The sequence below is a fragment of the Coturnix japonica genome, chromosome 30, assembly GCF_054131305.1.
Source record: "Coturnix japonica strain WE chromosome 30, WE-NBRP24, whole genome shotgun sequence".
Taxonomy (NCBI): domain Eukaryota; kingdom Metazoa; phylum Chordata; class Aves; order Galliformes; family Phasianidae; genus Coturnix; species Coturnix japonica.
The window spans coordinates 6,149,078-6,168,835 of record NC_140692.1 but is presented as its reverse complement, the minus strand read 5'-3'; the positions used below and the strand labels follow the sequence as shown (position 1 = coordinate 6,168,835).

General features: G+C 48.4%; 1 protein-coding gene and 1 long non-coding RNA gene across 2 annotated transcripts; one reads left to right on the top strand and one right to left on the bottom strand.

The window, feature by feature from the left end:
• Positions 1 to 330: 330 nt before the first annotated feature.
• On the bottom strand, positions 331 to 3,129 carry LOC146755829 (uncharacterized). The gene is made up of 3 exons (XR_014937922.1): positions 3,064 to 3,129; positions 1,511 to 1,585; positions 331 to 599 (listed from the first exon to the last, which is right to left on the bottom strand). It is a non-coding gene; the product is annotated as an uncharacterized LOC146755829 (long non-coding RNA).
• Positions 3,130 to 11,992: 8,863 nt separating this feature from the next.
• LOC146755828 (inositol 1,4,5-trisphosphate receptor-interacting protein-like 1) lies at positions 11,993 to 13,673 on the top strand. Its single transcript, XM_085525291.1, has one exon. It carries the CDS (start codon positions 12,000 to 12,002, stop codon positions 13,653 to 13,655), a length of 1,656 nt encoding a protein of 551 aa, XP_085381417.1. The 5' UTR covers positions 11,993 to 11,999; the 3' UTR covers positions 13,656 to 13,673.
• Positions 13,674 to 19,758: the final 6,085 nt, after the last annotated feature.

Sequence of the window (19,758 nt, the reverse complement as noted above, 5' to 3'; positions counted from 1 at the left end):
AACTCTGACTTCCCCTCATCCCTGATCAGTTCTCAGACAGGTGTCAAAAGAAACATGATTTCAGGAAAAAAGGGCATTAAGATGTCAGTATAGAGACAAACTCAACTTAGACTGTGAGCACATCTGTATATTCTTGATTATCTTTTTAAGAAAACTAAAAGAAATATTCCTGAGTGCTCCACTGGAAATAGTCAGCAAATAAGATTCAGTGTTCATGGAAGAAACCTCTATTATCTCTGAAACAAGTTAGCATAGCACGGGCAGTCAGCAGCCAGTACTGCATTTACACACTTAGAATGAGAAAAGGAAAACCTGAAATTTCACACAGCATTGAAAAGAAAACTATTTTTGATATCTTAAGGCAGATGCTGGGTCGTGGTCTGATGTGTTGTGGTTCAGAAATAAAATAGGTCTTTAAAAGGAACAACAGCTCTCTTTTCTCTGGAGGAGAAGTTCAGTGAATCCTTTCAATTTCCAAAGGCGCAGAGGTCAGACTGCCCCGTGCCCTCACTGTGTGCTTTCTGCATGAGGCTGAGATGACTTGTGTGATCTCATAGGCATGGGCTGCTTTAAAGACTGCTTTATGCAGTACATTCTGCCTGGAAAAGCAAACTTACTTTTAGTATTCCTTCACACATGATTTTGCACAGATGGCTTCCCAGGGAGTTGAACTCAGCCTGCACTGTGAATGGTTTGAAAAATGTCTATTATTTAAAAGTTTCGTTGTTAGAACTAAACCCGAACTGTTAAGAAGGAGCCTCAGCCACAACCAAGAACAAGTTCAAACTCAACAAAAAGAATTGCTGGCCATCCCTCCCGTTCTTGTCTTTTAAAGCTACAATAACAACAGAAAAACAATAAAACACTTTCCAAGCTTGGGAGCACTTTAGCATCAGTCTTGCTGACAGGAGCACCTTCCTCAATTATATTTTCATCATCAGAGAAACTATGAGTCCACTGTAACTGGATAAAAGCCCTTCAAAATGAGAGCTTCCTTCAGTGTCTCACTCCCAATCAGAGGTGCTTCCACGTGGCAGCCTCCAGACCTCACAGTTTATAACAACACAATGACACTTAATGACATTTCTCATCGCATTTCTGTCTCACATGGGGAGTGCACCACTGGAGGGGATGCACTAGGCCATGTGTGAACTGACTGGAGAAGAACTGGAAATACGTCATCACTGTTTTGTTTAGAAAAGTACTTCTGACAAAAAATCACAGGTTTTTTGTGACTTCATAGAAAGATTTCTTTCAAAAATATGAAGTAAGACCTGCATAAAAACTTGAACAAGATAAGCATGATTTTCAGGTTAGTGAAAATCAAGCACATTAATAGACAGCTCCTGGTTTCTGCATACAGAGCTGATTTTCTCTCCGTTGTCTCACTTGAGGGAAATTGAGCAATAAATGATGGGAACCAGTGGAGAGCATCCTCCTTCCAGGGCTGCAAACTACATTTGTCTCAGTTGTGCACACAGTCTGCATTCACACTGTGGTGAGTGCTCACCTGTGAGTGTGCAGTTCAAGTGCTTGTCCGGATTTATTTCTTGGTTGTTAATGAGTATTCAGTTTAGTTGTTTACCTGAAATGCAAAAAGTAGAGATTGGAAGTTTATTGTCATGTGCAAAATTATTGAGGGTGCACTGGATAGATGCACAATGCAAGGGGCTTTGACTGGTTTGCCCACAGAGGAACCCACATTGGTGATTCTCTGAGCAGCAGCAGCAAAGCCTCACATGTGGAGGCTGACCAGATTGCAGAAGGGGAACAGGATACAAACAGTTTGAGGAGCTGCTTCACTGACATTTCCAACACTGTTTTGGTAAAGGCCTTCGCTAAGCACAGTGACCTGAGATAAGCACAGAGTCAAGTTTAACATGCCTGAGAGGAGGATCTGGAGAGGAGGATGTCAGAAGTGCTCCAGTGTTACCATGATGACTGGCTTCCCACTTGCCCCCCATTGTAGTTGCACTGCTTGGCACTGGAAGGCACCAGCCTGGAGCTCCGGCTGCAAGGCTCCGCCAAATGCAGGAAACAACAGACACCCAGAGACTGGTGAAGTACAGAAATCTGAATGCTGAATTCAGATTCAGGAAAGAATAGGTCCTGTTTCACTGGGTTACACAGCTTCTGTTGGTTAATAATATTTATTGATATCCTTGTTACCGGAAACAGAGAAGAAGAGCGATTATCTTCTGTGGAGAAACCTACACTAGGGAACCTGCTGTAGCAGGGGATTTGGTCTAGGGGATCTCGTGAGGTTCAAATGACTTCCAACCCTGTTGATCTGGGATCTCCCCTGGCTTCAGGAGGTGACTCTGGCCTTACCTCCCAGAAGTCAATACAGCCATGGCTGGGAGCCTTGTGCTGCAGGCAGCAAGGTATGCAGGTGAAGCACAGCTGGTCTGACAGCTGCCATCACGCTCCTGTCCTACAGGGCTGTCTCCTTACCTACCAGACCACTCTGTGCCTGCAGGGCTGCCTTGGTTCAACACCCACAGGCTCCCAGCCAAGCCTTTCTCTGTTGGCCTTTGAGAAATATTCCTGCCTCGTGCACATGTGATTTTGCAACATGGGGTAGACAGCAGTTGCTCCTGCTGTTTTCTCTACAGCATAAGCTCACCCAAAGGAGCCAGAGCCCATGCAGCTGAAGAGGCTGCTGCACATGTGGGCATCCTAATCATCATTGTTAGAGCCCCTTTGAGCTGCTTGGATCGAGCCATCTGGCCTTTTGCTCAGAGGACGTTCAGACCACCGGTGGCTGAGGGAGCAATCAGCAAAGGGCTGTGTGATGTCAGGTGCTGAGACTTTGACATGACCGGCACTGATCTTCAGCTTTGTTCCCTCTGTGGCATTTCAGCACTAAAATGAGTTTCTGCATATGCTGCAAATTCTTATGTTTCCTCAGGAGCAGTAGTTTTGATTTTCCTTTTCTGTCCAAATGATTTTCCAGGGACAGTGTGTTTGGAACATAACCTGTGGGGTGGCACATGAGGAGCACAGCATCCATGGGAAATACCACCCCATTTTATTTTAAAGAAAGGCCCGGGCAGCTCCCACCTGCTTAGTAAAGAGCGTCCCCAGGAGCTCTGTCCAGAGATATGCCTCCAAATTGAGGCAGTGCCGTGGCTCAGTGGCCATGTGCCCACCCTGGGCAGCTGAGAAGGGTGGAGTCGGGCAGCCCATTTGTGACATCAGCAGGAATGCATTGCATCACAATGCAGGGGATGGGTTTAGGGCCACAGGCAGGCAGCGCTGCTGCATTTTTGACCTGGGCCAATGGTGAGTGCAGCAGCAGGGGAAGGTCGGGCTGGACGAGGGATGTGGTGCAAACACCGGCCCCTGTGGGAGCACCACGGGCAGTGCTTGGAACTGTCCCTGCCAGCGCTGGCCTCGGTCCCTGCTGCCACCCAGCTCCCTCGTACCCACTGCTCCTACCTGAGCACAGGGCCATGCGGCTCCTGGCCCCGCTCCCTCCCAGCCCCACTGAGCCCCTCTCTCCCATCTCTTGCAGATCATGGCTTTGGTGTTTGTTCTCGCATTGTTGGTGCGGACGCTAAGTGTCAGTGTCAATACTGATGTGCTCATGCTCGAGAACGTGCAGCGGCGCGAGGTTGATCTGCAAAAGCACATGATACCTCCGCAGCACGAGATTGAGCAGAGGAATGAGCAGCAGAGCTGGGTGGACATGTCATCTCTGCTCTTTGCTCTGCTGCAGCACTGGAAGATCTGTTTCAGTATGGGACTGATTCTGTTGCTCTTTTGGAACATGGTGCAGTCCCTAAAAATGAAAAAGCGTGATGAAAGCAGCAGTGAAAATGACAGCTCCAGTGGCAAGGAGGAGGCATCGGGAGTGAAGGAAGAGGAAGAGGAAGAGGTGGAAAAGGAGGAACAGGAGGAACATCAGGAGGAACAGGTGGAACAGCAGGTGCAGGAGGAAGAGGAACAGGTGGAACAGGAGGAACAGCAGGTGCAGGAGGAACAGGAACGGGTGCAGGAGGAACAGGTGGAACAGGAGGAACAGCAGGTGCAGGAGGAGCAGGTGGAACAGGGTGGACAGCAGGAGCAGGTAGAACAGCAGGAGCAGGTGGAATTGGTGGAAAAGGAGGAACAGGAAGAAGAGGAGGATGACGAGGAAGAAGACTTCAAAGATTCAGCACTGACAAAATTTCTCACAAGGCGTGCCCTGGAAAAGGTGGAAGGAAGGGCCACCAGGTGCCCTATAGTGGAGGAGCTGATGAACGAGCTCGTGCAGACCTTCAGATTCATCTGGTCCAACAGCTTCTTCCCGGTGCTGCAGCCCGCCATTGGGGTGGGCAGTGCCTTTGAAGGCTGGAGTCCCCAGGAGTGGGACAATGTGTACTGCCTGCTCGTGCCCATAGAGCCTCCCCCCGGGCACACCTTCCTCCTGGAGCTGGGAGATGAAGGGCACGGGCTGGCAAGGAACTCCCGCGTCCGCGTGGAGCTTCAGTGCATGTGCCAAAGGGAGAAGCAGCTGGGGAATGTGCTGTGCTTCCTCCACCACCATGAGGAAGAGCTGAGCCAAAATCAGGACCCCAGCCTGCTACAGACTCTCTGCACTGACTCCTACCTGGATGTGGAGAGAACTGTCACCTGGTTCACCGTACAGGTGGCAGCAATCTGGAAGACCACCCACCACGCGCACGCCTACAGCCTGAAGGTGCTGCCTTCCAGACGCTCCTGCAAGCTCCAGCTGACAGAAGCCTACAGCGGGGAAAAAGTCCTCGTCGAGCTGCTGTTCGGGGTGCAGCAAGAATACTCGGACATCTACCTGACCAGCCAGAACACAGACGCCGGCTTTACGCCCAGCACAACATGGCCACAGAGCTGTGCTGTGGCAGAAAAGAAGTTCTTCCAGCACACGGCCAGGAGTACCGGACAGGACAGCTCCCACCTGCACTGCCTGACGTTGCTTGCCAGCATCTTAGTGGGCATGGGCTTTTCCACCTATGTCATCAAGACTCTTGTCCTCCACACTTTGGTCATCATCCCTTTGAAGAAGTGGCGCAGGAAGTATTTCCTGAATCGGATGGAGAATCTCCTGCGGTACCTGCGCTTCTGCCTGGATGAGAAATGCCTGAACCACTTCTTCCTTGGCAGCAAGTCGGTGCACAGCACGATTGTCCTGCCGCAGTCCTTCCGATCCACCAAGCCGCTCAACCTCTTCCAGCACCTGGAGGAGGACCCGGACGCCCACTCCATAGCGCTGCGTGAGTTCAGGGAGCTGAAAGATCGCTACATCAGACTGCTGCTGTTCGGACGCTGAGAGAGACCTTTGTCCGAACCCTTCTCTTGTTTTGGCTGCAAGCTCACATCCTGTGAGCAATAAGACTCTGAGACCTATTTAGGAGGCCAGAGGTGGCTGTTTCCTTGTGGCAGTCAGTGTCACGTTGGAGAGAGCTTACCAGTGGAAGATCCGGCCTGTGACCAAATGACTCCATCTTGGTATGGGAGATCTGGGGATGGAACCATTGTATCTTGTGAAGGCAAGATGCAAACAGATGCTTCCCTGCTCCCTCTGACGACCATCTCTACTGAAGATCAACATCTGAACTACGAGTCATGCTGGAAACCCAGTGGTGACTAATTCTCTCTTGCTTTCTACAAAGACTCTTTGCTTTTATTTCCTATCTCTTTTCTATCACCCGACTTCCCTTCCCCATTTCCCTAAACAACAACAACTTTTAATAAACTCTTATAAACTATATATCCTGTTGTGTCTCAATCTCGCCGTCGTGTGTACGTATATTGAAAGAATATAGAGGCCACTAAGATGGTCAGGGTGCTGGAGCAGCTCTCCTGTGAGAAATGGTTGAGGGAACTGGGCTTGTTTAGCTTAGAGAAGGCTCTGGGGAGATCTCGTTGTGGCCTTGCAGTACTTGAAGGGAGCGTATACAGAGGAGGAATTGCTGTGTCACGGTGTTATCTAGATCAATCTATGTCTGTGACGGGGAGGGGCAGTAGGCTCCTGTTCCCCCTGGCTCCCAGCGTATAGGAAGGGAAAATAAGAAAGGGGTAGGGAGATGGGAGCTGGACTCAAGGAAACAAACAGAGAAGTGGCAACGATCTAAGGAGGAAAACTTATTATTTTACTAATTACAATCTAATGGAAATTGAGGCTAATAAGCCAAGTAAAATAAAAGGGAAAGAGAGAGAGAGGTTTTCCGAAGACCGAGAAGCCTACTTTGAAACTGAAGGTGCCACGGCTTGGAAGCACACCCAGACTCGCTACCAGGCAGTTTGAGAGAGAGACAGCATCACTTCCGTGATGTGTTTCCCTCTCTGACTGTGAGACCCTCTGGGACATGTACTTGTTCTCTGTGCTCTATATGATGTTATGATGTGGAATACCAATAGAAAAATGTACAAAACCATGACATTGTGAGGGTGGGCAGTGATAGGACAAGGGGGAATGGCTTTAAATTCAGACAGGGAAAGTTTAGGTTGGATCTTAGGAGGAAGTTTTTCACTCAGAGGCTGGTGACGCACTGGAACGGGTTGCCCAAGGAGGCTGTGGATGCCCCATCCCTGCAGGCATTCAAGGCCAGGCTGGATGTGGCTCTGGGCAGCCTGGGCTTCTGGTTGGTGACCCTGCACACAGCAGGGGGTTGGGACTGGATGAGCACTGTGGACCTTTGCAACCCCGGCCATTTCATGATTGTATGATGGGTGACATAAATCGCTGTCTGATTATTGTTGCAATATGCTTCTTTTCATGTGCTCTTAACCAAATACTGCTGGTGTTGCCCTGGGTGTCCTGTTTGGGGTCGTATCCTGGTAGATGCTTTACGAATACAAATGGTGCATAAAGGCCTGTATAGTTCATTAGGACCAGATCTCATGTCCATCGATAGCAGTATTATATAGAAATAATATACCTTTACATATATAAAAATGATAGACCTTTCAGAAGGGTATATAAATGCAGCACAGTGGACAAACATATATTACTCTGTCCACCTGTTTGACAAAAATGTATATATTATTTTATACCCTGAAGCAGGGGTTTTAATATTCCTTCAACAATATTTTGATATAATCATCAATGACTATAACTGCTCTGCTCTGGATCTTCTTGTCATCTTTCTAAATGTCTGCTCCATTTTTTCATCATGTTGGACCAAAAATATAGCGTGGTGATGAACTACACAGGTCTGTTTTGTGCTGTAGATGCTTAGCCCTGGAAGTTTATCAGTAAATAAGAGAGATGAAAAATCCACTTTAGAGAGAGGATTAGGTAAAAAATTCAGCTTCTTGAAAGTAATCTGAGAGGTACTACTGACGTATTCGCCAATTAACCTGACTTATCCCAGGACTTCAACTGTCCCGGGGAGAGAGACACAAACATGGATGCCATCATGTCTTCTCTCAATATATTGCTCTGTCACACACCTTATATGCCATCCTAAATCCCGCGCAGACACGTACACCCGCTACGCAAAACCCGATGCATGCGAGAGAACCTATACACACACCTACCTAAACCCGCAGCCCACTAACTCTTAACCTACAGGCCTAACTCAGCTATTCTAGAACACTCCATCTACTCAGAACTACTGTATGCACTCATAAATCCTCGCAAAGACAACTTAGCACCCCAACGTACTACAGAACTCTGTGATCAGTGGGAGGTTGGCACAGGTTTGCTGTTAAAAATGGCACTTTCTGCCCTTCTGTGTCCATGGGCTCCTGAAGGATTTGTAAATCCTTGTGCTAAAGGTGGATGAGGCTTGCACATCTCCTGCCACCCGATTATTACCTGTGCAGATGGAACATATCTCTGGGTTCTGCCTGCAGGTAGCAAGGACAGAGCAATCCCACATGGACAGGGACTTGCCAAGGTATAGCTGAAAGCAGGTGGTAGATAAGATGAATTGCCTTCCAGCAATTTGCAACCAGAACGAGGAGAAATTTCATATGATAGTGAGCTGCAGTTCCTCCTATCAAACCTGACCTGGTGCTAAGCCTTCTAACAGCTATTGTCTCGGACCATTTAGAAGAGAGAGTCCCATTCAGCATTTCCTGTCCCTGCTGTTACCTGGAGGCTTTTTGCTGTGCTCTCACTGCTCCTTTCCATGCTGATCTTTGGGATGCTGCATTGCTGTAGCATCACTGAGGAGCAGTTAGAGAATCACAGAATCATCATCATAGACTCATAGGATGGCTGGGGCTGAACAGTACCACAATGATCATCTAATTCCATCGCTGGTGGCACCGCAAAGATGAAAGGAAGAGGCTTTGTGTTATAGGAGCATTGCCATGCAGTGCTGATTGCCTATAGGGTTTCAAGCAAGGAAACACCAAAATAATAGATCAGAGCACCCATGATTTTGTGTTGTGTTCACGACAGTATTTGGCCCCTTATTTGCTATGGTGAGTTTCATTTGCTGGAAACCTTCATCTCTCTTTTAAATGATCATTCTTTGGTTTGAATCAAGCTTTAAATGGGAGTCAGTGAATGCGCTCCTGGATTTCTGTATGTGTTTGCCCGGTGGGATAGGTTGTAGTTAAGTGAAATGCATGGTGTAAGCAAAGAGAAATTGCTGTATGCAAACCATAATTTTTGCGTACTTACTGTTTGGAGTGCTGATGAAAGGGATGTATCACAGCATTTTTATCATGTCGGCTGCTCTCCCTGTCTCACTGCCTGAAGGGTGGCAAAGGGCCCCTTTCATCTGGAGGATTATGAGGCCATCATGGTAAACAGCAACACCTGGTTGGGTTGACATTGTTGGAGCTTTCATCTTTTGTTCGAAGTTTTGAAGTGTTCCTTGTGGTTCTTTTGTTCCCCGAGTCATGACTTGATGTTTAGCGAGATCAGGGAGGAGCAGCTTCTTGCTGGAGTCATTAATGTGGATGGGGAGGGGAGAAGACAGTGGCCAGCTGAGTGCTTCCAGAGTCCCAAGGTTGGGGATGGCCCTACAGGTTTGGAGCTCAGTTCTGGCTGCACAGAGGGTGCCTGGATCTCTGCTTCTGCTGCTTTCACCCCAACAAATGCTCCTTAAGAATGAAATGCAACATGCCGCTTGGCTTCATACCTCTTAATCCCAGAACAGGAGTCCATCCACAAGCGGATGAGAGAAACTGACAACAAAGGACTTAGCAAAGAGACACTGACAGAGTCAGTGGGCAGTGCTGCCAGTTTCTGCCTGCACTTGTAACCAACCACCCAGCCTTGCCACCATCACACTGGCTTCCTGAGCTCATTCATTTACTCTGGGGGGTGCCTGCAGGGCCTGGAGCGTGCAGGAGTGGAACGGGAGGCTGTCCATGAGGCACTGTGCTCGGGGGGATTTCCCTGGCTGGACCATTGCATGTTCTCTGCCTTGCAGCCTCTGAATGCAGACAGAGCCGGATCCTGGTGGGCGAATGCCAAAGAAATCTCTTAGTTGGTAGCCGAGTCTCATACTTGCCTTTATGATATTCTTTTAACATCAAAGTAAGATTCATATATAAAGCAGAGCACCCAAGAATATATCTCTAGTAATGGTGACAGTGAAATGTCATTTTTGGATGGAATGTTTTTATTTCCCTTCCTTTTTAGTCTCACCTTTTTTAGTTTTCTATCCACTGATTTTGCCCAGAATTTCCAACCTGTGGAAATATATTCCCGTGTTTATTTAGCACTGCTGCTTTTCCTGTGCTAGCAGTATGGATTTAGACATTGGCTCATCCTTTATGCAGTTCAGAGAATGACTTCAGGAAAAGTCCTAATCCAGCAAAGGTGGATTCTTCAATAAGGAAAAATACAGCTCAGATTGCAAGAATAAAGATGGAATGGGTCTTTGCTGTGTTCTGCCTCTTCCAAGCATGTAAGATTTTTCACTCAGGGGTGGTGACCCCAGCACTTGCTCTTGTTGAACCTCATCCCATTGGCCCCAGCCTATTGATCAGCCTGTCCTGGTCTCTCTGTGGGGCCTGTTTACCCTAAGGCAGATCAGCACTTCCTAACAACTTGCTGTCATGTGCAAAATTATTGAGGGTGCACTGGATAGATGCATAATGCAAGGGGCTTTGACTGGTTTGCCTACAGAGGAACCCACATTGGTGATTCTCTGAGCAGCAGCAGCAAAGCCTCACATGTGGAGGCTGACCAGATTGCAGAAGGGGAACAGGATACAAACAGTTTGAGGAGCTGCTTCACTGACATTTCCAACACTGTTTTGGTAAAGGCCTTCGCTAAGCACAGTGACCTGAGATAAGCACAGAGTCAAGTTTAACATGCCTGAGAGGAGGATCTGGAGAGGAGGATGTCAGAAGTGCTCCAGTGTTACCATGATGACTGGCTTCCCACTTGCCCCCCACTGTAGTTGCACTGCTTGGCACTGGAAGGCACCAGCCTGGAGCTCCGGCTGCAAGGCTCCGCCAAATGCAGGAAACAACAGACACCCAGAGACTGGTGAAGTACAGAAATCTGAATGCTGAATTCAGATTCAGGAAAGAATAGGTCCTGTTTCACTGGGTTACACAGCTTCTGTTGGTTAATAATATTTATTGATATCCTTGTTACCGGAAACAGAGAAGAAGAGCGATTATCTTCTGTGGAGAAACCTACACTAGGGAACCTGCTGTAGCAGGGGATTTGGTCTAGGGGATCTCGTGAGGTTCAAATGACTTCCAACCCTGTTGATCTGGGATCTCCCCTGGCTTCAGGAGGTGACTCTGGCCTTACCTCCCAGAAGTCAATACAGCCATGGCTGGGAGCCTTGTGCTGCAGGCAGCAAGGTATGCAGGTGAAGCACAGCTGGTCTGACAGCTGCCATCACGCTCCTGTCCTACAGGGCTGTCTCCTTACCTACCAGACCACTCTGTGCCTGCAGGGCTGCCTTGGTTCAACACCCACAGGCTCCCAGCCAAGCCTTTCTCTGTTGGCCTTTGAGAAATATTCCTGCCTCGTGCACATGTGATTTTGCAACATGGGGTAGACAGCAGTTGCTCCTGCTGTTTTCTCTACAGCATAAGCTCACCCAAAGGAGCCAGAGCCCATGCAGCTGAAGAGGCTGCTGCACATGTGGGCATCCTAATCATCATTGTTAGAGCCCCTTTGAGCTGCTTGGATCGAGCCATCTGGCCTTTTGCTCAGAGGACGTTCAGACCACCGGTGGCTGAGGGAGCAATCAGCAAAGGGCTGTGTGATGTCAGGTGCTGAGACTTTGACATGACCGGCACTGATCTTCAGCTTTGTTCCCTCTGTGGCATTTCAGCACTAAAATGAGTTTCTGCATATGCTGCAAATTCTTATGTTTCCTCAGGAGCAGTAGTTTTGATTTTCCATTTCTGTCCAAATGATTTTCCAGGGACAGTGTGTTTGGAACATAACCTGTGGGGTGGCACATGAGGAGCACAGCATCCATGGGAAATACCACCCCATTTTATTTTAAAGAAAGGCCCGGGCAGCTCCCACCTGCTTAGTAAAGAGCGTCCCCAGGAGCTCTGTCCAGAGATATGCCTCCAAATTGAGGCAGTGCCGTGGCTCAGTGGCCATGTGCCCACCCTGGGCAGCTGAGAAGGGTGGAGTCGGGCAGCCCATTTGTGACATCAGCAGGAATGCATTGCATCACAATGCAGGGGATGGGTTTAGGGCCACAGGCAGGCAGCGCTGCTGCATTTTTGACCTGGGCCAATGGTGAGTGCAGCAGCAGGGGAAGGTCGGGCTGGACGAGGGATGTGGTGCAAACACCGGCCCCTGTGGGAGCACCACGGGCAGTGCTTGGAACTGTCCCTGCCAGCGCTGGCCTCGGTCCCTGCTGCCACCCAGCTCCCTCGTACCCACTGCTCCTACCTGAGCACAGGGCCATGCGGCTCCTGGCCCCGCTCCCTCCCAGCCCCACTGAGCCCCTCTCTCCCATCTCTTGCAGATCATGGCTTTGGTGTTTGTTCTCGCATTGTTGGTGCGGACGCTAAGTGTCAGTGTCAATACTGATGTGCTCATGCTCGAGAACGTGCAGCGGCGCGAGGTTGATCTGCAAAAGCACATGATACCTCCGCAGCACGAGATTGAGCAGAGGAATGAGCAGCAGAGCTGGGTGGACATGTCATCTCTGCTCTTTGCTCTGCTGCAGCACTGGAAGATCTGTTTCAGTATGGGACTGATTCTGTTGCTCTTTTGGAACATGGTGCAGTCCCTAAAAATGAAAAAGCGTGATGAAAGCAGCAGTGAAAATGACAGCTCCAGTGGCAAGGAGGAGGCATCGGGAGTGAAGGAAGAGGAAGAGGAAGAGGTGGAAAAGGAGGAACAGGAGGAACATCAGGAGGAACAGGTGGAACAGCAGGTGCAGGAGGAAGAGGAACAGGTGGAACAGGAGGAACAGCAGGTGCAGGAGGAACAGGAACGGGTGCAGGAGGAACAGGTGGAACAGGAGGAACAGCAGGTGCAGGAGGAGCAGGTGGAACAGGGTGGACAGCAGGAGCAGGTAGAACAGCAGGAGCAGGTGGAATTGGTGGAAAAGGAGGAACAGGAAGAAGAGGAGGATGACGAGGAAGAAGACTTCAAAGATTCAGCACTGACAAAATTTCTCACAAGGCGTGCCCTGGAAAAGGTGGAAGGAAGGGCCACCAGGTGCCCTATAGTGGAGGAGCTGATGAACGAGCTCGTGCAGACCTTCAGATTCATCTGGTCCAACAGCTTCTTCCCGGTGCTGCAGCCCGCCATTGGGGTGGGCAGTGCCTTTGAAGGCTGGAGTCCCCAGGAGTGGGACAATGTGTACTGCCTGCTCGTGCCCATAGAGCCTCCCCCCGGGCACACCTTCCTCCTGGAGCTGGGAGATGAAGGGCACGGGCTGGCAAGGAACTCCCGCGTCCGCGTGGAGCTTCAGTGCATGTGCCAAAGGGAGAAGCAGCTGGGGAATGTGCTGTGCTTCCTCCACCACCATGAGGAAGAGCTGAGCCAAAATCAGGACCCCAGCCTGCTACAGACTCTCTGCACTGACTCCTACCTGGATGTGGAGAGAACTGTCACCTGGTTCACCGTACAGGTGGCAGCAATCTGGAAGACCACCCACCACGCGCACGCCTACAGCCTGAAGGTGCTGCCTTCCAGACGCTCCTGCAAGCTCCAGCTGACAGAAGCCTACAGCGGGGAAAAAGTCCTCGTCGAGCTGCTGTTCGGGGTGCAGCAAGAATACTCGGACATCTACCTGACCAGCCAGAACACAGACGCCGGCTTTACGCCCAGCACAACATGGCCACAGAGCTGTGCTGTGGCAGAAAAGAAGTTCTTCCAGCACACGGCCAGGAGTACCGGACAGGACAGCTCCCACCTGCACTGCCTGACGTTGCTTGCCAGCATCTTAGTGGGCATGGGCTTTTCCACCTATGTCATCAAGACTCTTGTCCTCCACACTTTGGTCATCATCCCTTTGAAGAAGTGGCGCAGGAAGTATTTCCTGAATCGGATGGAGAATCTCCTGCGGTACCTGCGCTTCTGCCTGGATGAGAAATGCCTGAACCACTTCTTCCTTGGCAGCAAGTCGGTGCACAGCACGATTGTCCTGCCGCAGTCCTTCCGATCCGCCAAGCCGCTCAACCTCTTCCAGCACCTGGAGGAGGACCCGGACGCCCACTCCATAGCGCTGCGTGAGTTCAGGGAGCTGAGAGATCGCTACATCAGACTGCTGCTGTTCGGACGCTGAGAGAGACCTTTGTCCGAACCCTTCTCTTGTTTTGGCTGCAAGCTCACATCCTGTGAGCAATAAGACTCTGAGACCTATTTAGGAGGCCAGAGGTGGCTGTTTCCTTGTGGCAGTCAGTGTCACGTTGGAGAGAGCTTACCAGTGGAAGATCCGGCCTGTGACCAAATGACTCCATCTTGGTATGGGAGATCTGGGGATGGAACCATTGTATCTTGTGAAGGCAAGATGCAAACAGATGCTTCCCTGCTCCCTCTGACGACCATCTCTACTGAAGATCAACATCTGAACTACGAGTCATGCTGGAAACCCAGTGGTGACTAATTCTCTCTTGCTTTCTACAAAGACTCTTTGCTTTTATTTCCTATCTCTTTTCTATCACCCGACTTCCCTTCCCCATTTCCCTAAACAACAACAACTTTTAATAAACTCTTATAAACTATATATCCTGTTGTGTCTCAATCTCGCCGTCGTGTGTACGTATATTGAAAGAATATAGAGGCCACTAAGATGGTCAGGGTGCTGGAGCAGCTCTCCTGTGAGAAATGGTTGAGGGAACTGGGCTTGTTTAGCTTAGAGAAGGCTCTGGGGAGATCTCGTTGTGGCCTTGCAGTACTTGAAGGGAGCGTATACAGAGGAGGAATTGCTGTGTCACGGTGTTATCTAGATCAATCTATGTCTGTGACGGGGAGGGGCAGTAGGCTCCTGTTCCCCCTGGCTCCCAGCGTATAGGAAGGGAAAATAAGAAAGGGGTAGGGAGATGGGAGCTGGACTCAAGGAAACAAACAGAGAAGTGGCAACGATCTAAGGAGGAAAACTTATTATTTTACTAATTACAATCTAATGGAAATTGAGGCTAATAAGCCAAGTAAAATAAAAGGGAAAGAGAGAGAGAGGTTTTCCGAAGACCGAGAAGCCTACTTTGAAACTGAAGGTGCCACGGCTTGGAAGCACACCCAGACTCGCTACCAGGCAGTTTGAGAGAGAGACAGCATCACTTCCGTGATGTGTTTCCCTCTCTGACTGTGAGACCCTCTGGGACATGTACTTGTTCTCTGTGCTCTATATGATGTTATGATGTGGAATACCAATAGAAAAATGTACAAAACCATGACATTGTGAGGGTGGGCAGTGATAGGACAAGGGGGAATGGCTTTAAATTCAGACAGGGAAAGTTTAGGTTGGATCTTAGGAGGAAGTTTTTCACTCAGAGGCTGGTGACGCACTGGAACGGGTTGCCCAAGGAGGCTGTGGATGCCCCATCCCTGCAGGCATTCAAGGCCAGGCTGGATGTGGCTCTGGGCAGCCTGGGCTTCTGGTTGGTGACCCTGCACACAGCAGGGGGTTGGGACTGGATGAGCACTGTGGACCTTTGCAACCCCGGCCATTTCATGATTGTATGATGGGTGACATAAATCGCTGTCTGATTATTGTTGCAATATGCTTCTTTTCATGTGCTCTTAACCAAATACTGCTGGTGTTGCCCTGGGTGTCCTGTTTGGGGTCGTATCCTGGTAGATGCTTTACGAATACAAATGGTGCATAAAGGCCTGTATAGTTCATTAGGACCAGATCTCATGTCCATCGATAGCAGTATTATATAGAAATAATATACCTTTACATATATAAAAATGATAGACCTTTCAGAAGGGTATATAAATGCAGCACAGTGGACAAACATATATTACTCTGTCCACCTGTTTGACAAAAATGTATATATTATTTTATACCCTGAAGCAGGGGTTTTAATATTCCTTCAACAATATTTTGATATAATCATCAATGACTATAACTGCTCTGCTCTGGATCTTCTTGTCATCTTTCTAAATGTCTGCTCCATTTTTTCATCATGTTGGACCAAAAATATAGCGTGGTGATGAACTACACAGGTCTGTTTTGTGCTGTAGATGCTTAGCCCTGGAAGTTTATCAGTAAATAAGAGAGATGAAAAATCCACTTTAGAGAGAGGATTAGGTAAAAAATTCAGCTTCTTGAAAGTAATCTGAGAGGTACTACTGACGTATTCGCCAATTAACCTGACTTATCCCAGGACTTCAACTGTCCCGGGGAGAGAGACACAAACATGGATGCCATCATGTCTTCTCTCAATATATTGCTCTGTCACACACCTTATATGCCATCCTAAATCCCGCGCAGACACGTACACCCGCTACGCAAAACCCGATGCATGCGAGAGAACCTATACACACACCTACCTAAACCCGCAGCCCACTAACTCTTAACCTACAGGCCTAACTCAGCTATTCTAGAACACTCCATCTACTCAGAACTACTGTATGCACTCATAAATCCTCGCAAAGACAACTTAGCACCCCAACGTACTACAGAACTCTGTGATCAGTGGGAGGTTGGCACAGGTTTGCTGTTAAAAATGGCACTTTCTGCCCTTCTGTGTCCATGGGCTCCTGAAGGATTTGTAAATCCTTGTGCTAAAGGTGGATGAGGCTTGCACATCTCCTGCCACCTGATTATTACCTGTGCAGATGGAACATATCTCTGGGTTCTGCCTGCAGGTAGCAAGGACAGAGCAATCCCACATGGACAGGGACTTGCCAAGGTATAGCTGAAAGCAGGTGGTAGATAAGATGAATTGCCTTCCAGCAATTTGCAACCAGAACGAGGAGAAATTTCATATGATAGTGAGCTGCAGTTCCTCCTATCAAACCTGACCTGGTGCTAAGCCTTCTAACAGCTATTGTCTCGGACCATTTAGAAGAGAGAGTCCCATTCAGCATTTCCTGTCCCTGCTGTTACCTGGAGGCTTTTTGCTGTGCTCTCACTGCTCCTTTCCATGCTGATCTTTGGGATGCTGCATTGCTGTAGCATCACTGAGGAGCAGTTAGAGAATCACAGAATCATCATCATAGACTCATAGGATGGCTGGGGCTGAACAGTACCACAATGATCATCTAATTCCATCGCTGGTGGCACCGCAAAGATGAAAGGAAGAGGCTTTGTGTTATAGGAGCATTGCCATGCAGTGCTGATTGCCTATAGGGTTTCAAGCAAGGAAACACCAAAATAATAGATCAGAGCACCCATGATTTTGTGTTGTGTTCACGACAGTATTTGGCCCCTTATTTGCTATGGTGAGTTTCATTTGCTGGAAACCTTCATCTCTCTTTTAAATGATCATTCTTTGGTTTGAATCAAGCTTTAAATGGGAGTCAGTGAATGCGCTCCTGGATTTCTGTATGTGTTTGCCCGGTGGGATAGGTTGTAGTTAAGTGAAATGCATGGTGTAAGCAAAGAGAAATTGCTGTATGCAAACCATAATTTTTGCGTACTTACTGTTTGGAGTGCTGATGAAAGGGATGTATCACAGCATTTTTATCATGTCGGCTGCTCTCCCTGTCTCACTGCCTGAAGGGTGGCAAAGGGCCCCTTTCATCTGGAGGATTATGAGGCCATCATGGTAAACAGCAACACCTGGTTGGGTTGACATTGTTGGAGCTTTCATCTTTTGTTCGAAGTTTTGAAGTGTTCCTTGTGGTTCTTTTGTTCCCCGAGTCATGACTTGATGTTTAGCGAGATCAGGGAGGAGCAGCTTCTTGCTGGAGTCATTAATGTGGATGGGGAGGGGAGAAGACAGTGGCCAGCTGAGTGCTTCCAGAGTCCCAAGGTTGGGGATGGCCCTACAGGTTTGGAGCTCAGTTCTGGCTGCACAGAGGGTGCCTGGATCTCTGCTTCTGCTGCTTTCACCCCAACAAATGCTCCTTAAGAATGAAATGCAACATGCCGCTTGGCTTCATACCTCTTAATCCCAGAACAGGAGTCCATCCACAAGCGGATGAGAGAAACTGACAACAAAGGACTTAGCAAAGAGACACTGACAGAGTCAGTGGGCAGTGCTGCCAGTTTCTGCCTGCACTTGTAACCAACCACCCAGCCTTGCCACCATCACACTGGCTTCCTGAGCTCATTCATTTACTCTGGGGGGTGCCTGCAGGGCCTGGAGCGTGCAGGAGTGGAACGGGAGGCTGTCCATGAGGCACTGTGCTCGGGGGGATTTCCCTGGCTGGACCATTGCATGTTCTCTGCCTTGCAGCCTCTGAATGCAGACAGAGCCGGATCCTGGTGGGCGAATGCCAAAGAAATCTCTTAGTTGGTAGCCGAGTCTCATACTTGCCTTTATGATATTCTTTTAACATCAAAGTAAGATTCATATATAAAGCAGAGCACCCAAGAATATATCTCTAGTAATGGTGACAGTGAAATGTCATTTTTGGATGGAATGTTTTTATTTCCCTTCCTTTTTAGTCTCACCTTTTTTAGTTTTCTATCCACTGATTTTGCCCAGAATTTCCAACCTGTGGAAATATATTCCCGTGTTTATTTAGCACTGCTGCTTTTCCTGTGCTAGCAGTATGGATTTAGACATTGGCTCATCCTTTATGCAGTTCAGAGAATGACTTCAGGAAAAGTCCTAATCCAGCAAAGGTGGATTCTTCAATAAGGAAAAATACAGCTCAGATTGCAAGAATAAAGATGGAATGGGTCTTTGCTGTGTTCTGCCTCTTCCAAGCATGTAAGATTTTTCACTCAGGGGTGGTGACCCCAGCACTTGCTCTTGTTGAACCTCATCCCATTGGCCCCAGCCTATTGATCAGCCTGTCCTGGTCTCTCTGTGGGGCCTGTTTACCCTAAGGCAGATCAGCACTTCCTAACAACTTGCTGTCATGTGCAAAATTATTGAGGGTGCACTGGATAGATGCATAATGCAAGGGGCTTTGACTGGTTTGCCTACAGAGGAACCCACATTGGTGATTCTCTGAGCAGCAGCAGCAAAGCCTCACATGTGGAGGCTGACCAGATTGCAGAAGGGGAACAGGATACAAACAGTTTGAGGAGCTGCTTCACTGACATTTCCAACACTGTTTTGGTAAAGGCCTTTGCTAAGCACAGTGACCTGAGATAAGCACAGAGTCAAGTTTAACATGCCTGAGAGGAGGATCTGGCGAGGAGGATGTCAGAAGTGCTCCAGTGTTACCATGATGACTGGCTTCCCACTTGCCCCCCATTGTAGTTGCACTGCTTGGCACTGGAAGGCACCAGCCTGGAGCTCCGGCTGCAAGGCTCCGCCAAATGCAGGAAACAACAGACACCCAGAGACTGGTGAAGGGTCCTAAACCAACAGGCGGTACCACCCTCATTTGTAAATACAAGTCACCAAGCCCTGGCTTAGATGAGCCAGGATCCTGTTCACAGGACTACAGACTTCTGTGGAATAGCCATGTTCTTCTTTCTTTTTTTCTTCCTATTATAAATTCTGCAAACAGATCACTTAACCCAGAGCAGAACAAAACCACGTGTAATTAGCTGTGAAGTAAGTGACACCATTCAATTCATGAGAATTTTGTTTTCTGCTTGCTCAGAAGCACAGCACTCAGCACAGGATATGATCTGCAGTAAGAAAGGAACACATCTGACACATTGGAGTCCTACTGGGATTTGGCAGTTTATTTCCATGAGCTGATTGTCAACAGTGGGGGAATTAATGACCACGTTATAAGCAGTGTGCATCTGCACACAAGCACTTATGTTTGGCATGTATAGTGTCACACGTGCAATGAAATTAATTACAGAATTATGTGCAATTATGGTTATAAGTGTAACACATTAAGCAGTCTCTTGCCAACTATTTAATGCACGTACTCTCAGTAAACTCATTTTTTTCAAGGATTCACAACTCTTTTCAAACATATACTTCAATTTAAGCAGTTCCTGGAGTTAAAGTGGTTGACTTGTGATTTATACTCTGCTGATGGGGACATTTTTTTTTTTATTTTCATGTCCTTTTAAACTGCTTATTGTAAAGATTTCTCCCCATTGCAGTGTTTCTTGTGCCACTTCTTCTTACTCTGTTCCCTCATTTTTTAACTGACTTTCCCTTTGTATTGTCCTGTCATTATACGTACCCAGAACAAACAAGGTATGGAACAGTGTCTGCCATTGGTTTGTGTCTTACTGTATTGTGGTTAGGATGGAGTAATTAAGGTGAATAGACCCAGGGTTCCAACACCCCCCAGGGGCAGCCCCAGGTCCTGCAAGAGCAGCTCCGGCCCTGCTGCAGCCCTCACCATGC